The following is a 9,000-nucleotide window of genomic DNA, read 5'->3' as shown; positions in this document are numbered from 1 at the left end:
AAATCAGACATATTGAAAATCAGTAAACTCACTTTCGTATGTTGACAAAAACACGAGTAGCTTTGCAGCAATTGAATATACTGACTTTGTAACTCTGCATAGATATCAAGGACAGTACTACCAACCTACAAAAATATAATAGTATGTTTTCATAATATTCGCGAATTCTAAATAAGTAATCACCTTATTTTTTCGTAATGCTTGTGTACCAAATGCCATAGAAAATATCAACGCGTATTTATTTTGAAAAAGCAGTATTACAAAAACTGTGTGGGCCTTGGAAAGGAGCAACTGTCAGTTCGGAAACTAGGCTTGCTCCGTGATGGCTTGGCAAATTCCCGTAAGTGGTACAGTCGTTTGTGGACGATATTTTTCATTATATTTCACATCCTTTCTTCTATAATGGATATTGGTATATTCCATTTAAGTACCATACACGCACAGACGTTTAAAAAAAAGTGTTTTGTAACAATTCGTTACTCCGTATCGATAGTTCATGTATCTATGCCGCACGTGCAGTAATTATTATCAATATTAATAAAACAATATTGCAAATATTATAGTTAAGTAAGTAGTCTATGGCTTATACATATATTATAATCGTAAATTAAAAAAAAACAAACGATTTCTATTTATTTATAAAAAAAAAAATTTTAAAAACATGCTTACGATATTTATAAAATTTATAAATATATTTACTTAATTAAATGCAAATATAATACATGAAAACTTCAAGCTTAACAAATATTACAGAAAATTATATATTTCTGTAGAATGTATTTAGAGATAAATTAATATTAATGTAAAAAGTAAAAACATCATGATCCTAATATATCCTGAATCTCCCTAAAGCTTTTATCTTTTGTTTCTGGAACAAAAACTATAGTGAAAACGATTGTAAAAGCGGACCAACATGCGAAGAACCAAAATGCACCGGCAGTGGTTAACAAATCGACCAAGCTGTTGAAGAACTGGGTTACTAAAAATGATGTTAACCAACAGGAACTTGAAACAGCTGATGATGATATTTGTTTACAGCTAGTGGGAAATAGTTCTGCTCCGATGGTCCAAGGTAAAACGGACATTCCCGAGGAGAAGAAAAATAAATAGGATAATAAACTGGCAAGTGGTAACCAGAAAAGTGGTTTAACGTTAATGCTCGTGGAGTCATGCATATAGAAGTATGTTCCCAACATCGCTAATGAAAAAGTCATTCCTATAGAAGAAAAGACTATCAAAGTTTTCCTTTTGAATTTGTTGATTGCTAATGGGGTAATGAAGCTTGCAAAAATTATTGCAATTCCATTAATAAGTGATGATATATCAGAAGATAGGGTACTACCAGAAGCGTCAAATATGGGTTGTAAGTAGAAGCTTAATGCGTTAACTCCTCCAAGTTGCTGCAATGATATAAGTGACACGGAAATGATCAAGGCTTTTCTCAGCGCAGGATTTCTTATTATATCCAGAAAATGCATCCCTTCTTCTCTTTTGAATTTTTTTTTATGTGATCTAGTTCTCGTTCTATTCCTTTCTTATCTGTTGATCTTAAGTACATCAAGGATTCTTCCGCTTTATCCTCTCGATTTTTCGTTAACCAGTAGTAAGGGGTTTCGACTCCTAGCAAAAGGAATAAAATAAGGAATAGCACAGGAAAACAGGCCAGAATCAAGTTAAATATTAATACAGATAAAAATGGACCTATAACATAAGGGAGCAGATTTCCCAAGGCCCAGAAGAAAGTCAACGATGTAGATAAAATCCCTCTATTTGAATCTTCACTTATTTCTGCCATATACATAGGCAACAGAGCGTATCCGCCACCTACAGCTATTCCTCCAACCAGTCTACCAAAATAATAGTATACCACGTCATTACCAAACGCGAAACTGAGGTATGCTACAAGATGCGGAACCCCTATGCACAGAAGAGCTGTTTTTCTACCAACTTTACCTGCCAAAAAACTAAAAGGAAACGGGCCTATTATGGCTCCTATGTTTATTAATGATCCTATCAGTGCATCTTGGTTGGAGTTGATGGGTTCGTCCAGTGGATTGATGGATGTGTCGTTGGAGTATAGTTTTTTATGTATCGGGGATGTCCAGGCCATAGTGATGTCACCAGAAGTCGCCAGGAAGCCAACTGAAAATAGTAAAAAAGCGTTGTAAAAATCAGAGTGTGACAGAGACGTGGTTAATTCCTCTCATCAAAAGAAATAAAAAAAATAGAGACATTTTTTTCGTAAAATATGATTCTTCAAAGTATCACACAGTTCTTGGTAAATTACTGAAGAACCATGGAAGATATAAAGTACCTTCCTATAAAATTTAACCAAAAACTGACCGTTACGTTGATATTAGGAGCTAATATTAACTATCAAAAAAAGTTATTTAATGAATAAATCATTTTCTGTTACGGATTTGTTTCATTTACGAGTAAAGCTTGAGACAACGAATAACGTCTGATAATCGAATTTTTGGTGGAGGCGCTGATACGGAACTGATAAATGATTAATTATTTTATACAGGGTGTTTCTAAAATAGGGTTCCAAACTTCTGCTGCGTTTATAACTCATTAAAATAAGCCAAAAAGTTCCTATTAACATGTGCCCTAAAACGCACCCTTAGGAAGTTATATGCCCTTAAAAGTGCTCAAACAAATCTAGTTTTTTTCTGTTATTGACAAAACGGTCGCAAATAAATAGAAAAAAAATTATGGGTCTTACATAACTTTTTACGTTAAATAACATGGGCTACTCCGTTTTTCGACATCTTTGTCCAAATCGATATTTCCAATGATTTTCGAGTAAATTGAGTTTGAAGATTACTCTGCTCTTTAAGTTATTAGGCCAAAAATTACAAAAATCTGTTTACCATGGCAAATAAAAGACTGACGTTGCCATAACGCTTAACAATTTAAGTTATTGATAAACTGTCAATTGAGCTTTGCAGTGTTTAATTAGTAAAAGTGGTGAGTGGAAAATTTAAGTATACAACATTATTGCAACTCATAAAATGGAGTCATATTCAAACACGGAAATGGCAGATATGCACTTTATGTACGGCCGTGCGGCTGGAAATTGATCAGAAGCGAGGCGTCTGTATGCGGCAGCATACCCGAATAGAAGACTTCCTTCTCGACAGGTATTTCAGAGGATCCATCAACGTTGAAGAGAAAATGGTTCGTTCCAATGAAGAGTAAATGATCGTGGCAGAGACAGATTTGTAAGAACACCGGTGATGGAAGAAAATGTATTGAGAGCTGTGCAGGACAATCCAAGGGTTAGTGTAAGAAGTGTCGCACGTATGCATAACATAAGTTTTTCCGTAGTTTGGAGAATTCTTTGCGAACAACTACTTCATCCTTTTCATATCTAGCGTATTCAAGCTTTAAATCCGAATGACTACGAACGACGTCGGCAGTTCTGCCAATGGTTTTTGCGAAAATCGAGGCGAATTCCGAATTTTGCATCTCTTATTTTGTTTGCGGATGAGGCAAGCTTCAGTAAAAATGGTTATGTCAATTTTCATAACGCTCATGAATGGGCTGATGAAAACCCACACAGCATATTTCAGTCCAGACATCAGATTCGGTTTTCCGTCAACGTTTAGGCAGGCATTTTAGGCGATCGGCTAATCGGACCGTTTGTGTTGCCTAATCGATTGAATGGTGAGGATTATTCCAATTTTTCAGTTAACGACTTGCTAGGACTTTTGGAGGATGTCCCTTTAATTGAACGCCAAAGCATATGGTTTATGCAGGACGGGGCGCAACCTCATTGCGCCGAGGAGGTCCTGTTCCCTGGCCTCCACGTTCCCCTGACCTTAACACCCTGGACTATTTTTTGTGGGGTCAACTTAAGGCAAAGGTTTATAAAATTCCAATTGAGACCATTCAGCAACTACGGGAGGAAATTGAAACCGCGTGCATGGAAATAAGGCAAACACCTAGAATTTTCCAAAGAGTTCGCAAATCATTGAAGCGTCGAGCTAGATTACGCATCGAAATGCAAGGTGGTCACTTCGAGCAGTTCTTGTAAGTTAATTTATTATTACTAATTTTAATCCCATTATTTTTTTTTCACATTTCGCTATTGTCTGCAGTAGTAATTAGTTCTTTAATTAATAAGTGTATCTGTAAATTTAAATAGTCTTAGTTTATGTCCTAAATTATTTATTAAATGATCGGATCCTTCATAACTGCAATTTATTTAAATAATGTTACTGAATTTTCAAACTCAATTTACTCGAAAACCATTGGAAATATCGATTTGGATAAAGATAATATTTTTTACGTAAAATTGTTAAGATTTTATAAATATGTAGAGAAAATTGTAAAAAAATTGAAATAAAAAAAATTACGGGCCGAAAACCCCCTTCGCCAACCTAAATGGAACGCATATGATTTGCATGTCGAAAAACGGAGTAATCCATGTTATTTAACGTAAAAAGTTATGTAAGACCTATACATTTTTTTCTATTTATTTTCGACCGTTTTGTCAATAACAGAAAAAAAACCAGTTTTGTTTGAGCCCTTTTAAGGGCATATAACTTCATAAGCGTGCGTTTTAGGGCACATGTTAATAGGAACTTTTTGGCTTATTTTAATGAGTTATAAACAAAGCAGAAGTTTGGAACCCTATTTTACAAACACCCTGTATAAGCTATCTTTCTTTATAGTCCATCTGTTTTGGGTTGGGTAAAACACATATGAAATTTTCAAAATCAAATTTCTAAAAATCTAAAGCCTTTGAATACTTGAAAATTTCACCACAAAAATAAAGTTAAAGTTAACCCTTATTTACAGCAAAACTATAAGGGCTGTTTTTTTAATTAATAGGTTTGTCATTCCGAGTACATTCAGTCATTCCAGATACAAATTTTCAAAATTTGCATTCACGGGCGTCCCATTTAAAATGTCGCTCAAAGATATTCAGGACCGCGTGAAATCAATGAAATATTACTGGTGGAGGAAACAAACACTCAGCTACTCCGATCTGATCTGAATTCTCGAGTACAAAAATGCTTTGAGTATTGCACCCATTGCCAAGGGCAAATATGTAAAAATGCTTACCAAACAGTGGAAGTAGACGAGTTCGAAATCGATTATGAAGAAGACATGTCAGAAGAAAGTGCAAATGAACTCGACAATCAGATTTCAGAGTCGTTAGAAATGATATTTTGCAGTTGCAGGATGAGGAAATCGACGACGAAATAGATTGTAATAATACTGATGAGGCATGTGAAAAATCACCAACTAGTAAAAGAATTAGATTAGATTAAATGTAAATAAAAATTAAAATAAATAGTTTAAAATTTGAAAAATCAAGAAAAGTGTGTACTTGTGTGTTTATTCAAGTATCCAAAATATTCTTATATTTTTTTGTATAAATAAAAAATAAATTTTAGATAAATATTTTACAAGTAAACAAAAAAATTAAAATTATAATTATTCACAATTGATGTGATTAATAATTTTTGAAATATTTTTAGAAATTTATCGTACAACTAAAAATTAATGCCAATTTTCAGTTGTTTATTTAAATAATTATTGTTTAAACAATTTTATAATATTTAAACAAACTTACTAGTATTACCTGGTGCAACATGCAAAAATTTTGGTCGTGAATATTAACATAGTAAATAAATAAACATAATAAATTAATCATTTTTTAAAGTAACTGTTTATCGGCATGTCAAAAGTCCAATAATTAATAATAAAAGGTAGTTGAAAATATGATAATTGAATTTTTTAAGTTGCGAGACATCGATTTAAAAAAAAATCATCGAAATTGGTCCATTAGAAGCTGAGATAAGTGAAATTTTTCCGAGCGTCGCAGTTTTGAACTCGAGAATTCAGATCGGAGTAGCTGTGTGTTTGCTCCCCCCACCACTGATACCTCATTGATTTCACGCGGTCTTGAATATCTTTGAGTGACATTTTAAATGGGACGCCCGTGATTGCAAATTTTGAAAATTTATATCTGGAAAGTACTCGGAATGACAAACCTATTAGTTCAAAAAACAGCCCTTATACCCTTATAGTTTTGCTGTAAATAAGGGTTAACTTTAACGGGCTATAACTCCGAAAATAATGGGCGGATCATCAGGTTTTTTTTTAAATACTCGTCTTTCCGAGTACTTTCAAACCATATTTTAAAATAAAAAAAAATTTAAAAAAACATTAAATTATTGCAATTGTTTATAAGCGTGAAAATTGCGAAAATGTTTAAACAATCACCACGGCTCACCTAATCGTCCGATTTGAATTTTTCAAAAACCATTTTAAAGCTTGAGAGCTCTTCTTTTTGTGGTGAAATTTTCAAGTATTCAAAGGCTTTAGATTTTTAGAAATTTGATTTTGAAAATTTTTTAATTTAAAAAAAATAAAAAAAATTAAACAATTATTATGTAAAAACTATGGAACCGAATTGGATGAAATTTGGTGTGATGATTCTATGCACTAAGAAGTTTAATTGGGAAAAGTATGAAGATCCTAGGTATTATTCAAGTGTCTGAAAATAATGACAAATAAACTATCATTTTTGCAATTTTTTAAATGATTTTTCCGATTTTTGCAATAACAATAATAATTTTTTCGAATTGCAACTAACTCTATCTTGTTCAAAATTTAATTGCAAAACTTTTTTCCTCTTCCATTTTTGTCTAAAACAAATAGTTGCTAAGTTGTCGACGAGAAATCCAAGAAAAAAATTAATTTTTTTGCTATTTTTTTATACTTTTTTGCAATAACAATTAGGCCCACGTATTTTTTTATTTGCATAGAAAAATTATCATTTCTGATGTTATTTAGAAGCCGTTAAAGCAAAAATCTCCGATCTTATGCGTTTTACCCAAGTATACCCTTTTTAAAACAGATACCGCCTCCTGGACTATTATGAAAACATCGCCCTCACACTGCTTCACTTTGTGTGCCGACTGAAATTTCTGATCTTGCAGCTTTCTTCGGTCAATAATAAGCTAGCATCTTCTAATAACTATGTTTTTGGACCCTTGAAGAACAAAGGTTTAAGAATACGTCATTGTGTTCTTATATGTAGTAGTAAACATCTAATACAACCCACTGTGCTAATTTAACAAATGCTAAGAGAAATTTTTACATATTCTATGTAGTTTTGCACTGTATTTAGAGAAGTTCCTTCATTTTGGTGTTATTTGTATCATTAAAGTTTACACAACCCTGTGTTCTTTATGCTCATTTTTACAAATTAAAAATTTGAAATATATAAAAGCGTAGATAAATGGGTCCTTATGTACAAACCGACATAAACAAATTTGCGTTTTTAACTCAAGCAAAGCTGCGCGATATTGGGAAATGCATTCGTCTAGAAGGAATGAGTTACAGGTGCAATGATTTGGAATATTTCAGACGGAAACTTATTTGTATCGGTCTGTACTAATGTTTACTATACTATTGTAGAACGGAGGACTTCATACCTTCACTTACTTTGCTTGCTCAAACCGCAACTTGAATTTAATAATTTTCATTAGAACATCGTGAACAAAAATGAAGTGACGACAAACTCTAACAAATAATACGAGGCAATCGGCTTGCCGCCTGCCACCGCGCTAAGTTAAGGTCCATGTACACACATCAGTGACGTGTCAGTTCAGTGTCAGTGAAAAATTAAATATCGTTGCTATACACCTGTTTATACACGTCCGACACAGTGACGGATTTTACTATGAGTGCAGCTTAAGTATCTGTTATGTGATTATTATATACTATTAAATACGTCGACAACCATATTATAATTTTCACTGACGAACTGACACGATTTATTATTTTTTTCTTTTGTTGTATGTTGGTCAGAATGGATGAAAAAGTTATCAAGTCGTTAAAGAATTTTTCCGAGCTATATGGTTTGTTTATCTGTCTGTAGATTCTAGAATATCTAATTGTAAATTATCTTCTAATTAAATATAAAGTATGATAGAATTGAAACCTAAGTTGTATCCTATGGTTATATCTAATCATTATTTTTCTTTTCAGATATCCTTCTGTAAGACACCGTACCCTACTTCCTGGTATCTGCACCCCACTTGCCGTAATATTCGCTCTCTTGTTTCGCTAACTCTATTATTTCTCCGTTCTTTGCCTGTAGTCAGGTTGCCGCTTAACACCGTAGTCGCTTGTCACCTAATTAGAATAAATTAGAATAAAGCTAAATACTTAAAAAATGCGATTTTTATTCCTGTGTGAGGTCTAACCCCTAGACATACCGTGATTTCACTGTAGCTGCCTTAGTAGTGGTGTTTCTGTACAATAAACATAAACTATAGTCTGTTTAGAAATGAAAGAGAGTAATAAAAGCTTATTATGTATGCAAATCGTAAATAAATGTAGTACTGGTTGGCAATATTGGGCAATATTTTTATATTATGTATTATCGGTATAGAGGAGGTGTACTTTTAAAAAAACTTTGTGTGACCGGGTTGTACTAAATTGTAGCAGGTAGCTAAAATTTAATCCCCGACAATCCGTCTTTGTCTATGCCGCTTCAATTTCTCGGTCCATTTCTCTTATAAGTAAACAATATAAAAACAGCATTTCAAAACATGAGGCTACTTTAAGCATCATAACCGGGTTAAGAGGGTTTTTAGTAATTCAAATAAAATTATTCAATATTATTATCAAAATATTTATTTAAATTTAATGAATAGACTTTTATTCCACACAAAAATATATGTATTTTGAAAATTCAAATTATGGTGAGTAAATGTAGTGTTGTATAAATGTACAATAAAGAAAATAAAAAAGTAGGTATATTAAAATTCATCCTCTGAATATTCTGATGAATTATCTTCGTCTCCTAGATTGATAACGATAGGTTCCACAGTAACGTCAATTAAATTATCGAGTTCCCACATTTTCTCCTCTTCTTTTTGTACATGATGTATACATCTTTGCCAGTTATCTGCAGTTACTCGTTCCAAGGAATTTTTTAACAAAATTTTCACGTCACTTAATTTAAACGTC

The 9,000-nt window shown here is 32.7% G+C and overlaps 1 protein-coding gene across 1 annotated transcript; it reads right to left on the bottom strand.

The window, feature by feature from the left end:
- Positions 1-683: 683 nt before the first annotated feature.
- LOC111692588 (facilitated trehalose transporter Tret1-like) lies at positions 684-1,505 on the bottom strand. Its single transcript, XM_023456648.1, has one exon. It carries the CDS (start codon positions 1,476-1,478, stop codon positions 819-821), a length of 660 nt encoding a protein of 219 aa, XP_023312416.1. The 5' UTR covers positions 1,479-1,505; the 3' UTR covers positions 684-818.
- Positions 1,506-9,000: the final 7,495 nt, after the last annotated feature.

Source organism: Anoplophora glabripennis, unplaced genomic scaffold (genome assembly GCF_000390285.2).
Source record: "Anoplophora glabripennis isolate ALB-LARVAE unplaced genomic scaffold, Agla_2.0 scaffold1360, whole genome shotgun sequence".
Classification (NCBI taxonomy): domain Eukaryota; kingdom Metazoa; phylum Arthropoda; class Insecta; order Coleoptera; family Cerambycidae; genus Anoplophora; species Anoplophora glabripennis.
The sequence above is the reverse complement of the archived record's forward strand: the minus strand, read 5'-3'. Positions and strand labels throughout refer to the sequence as shown.

What these genes read in the sequence shown, in the direction of transcription:
- LOC111692588 (XM_023456648.1), bottom strand. Translation starts at nt 1,478, where the DNA reads ATGCATTTTCTGGATATAATAAGAAATCCTGCGCTGAGAAAAGCCTTG.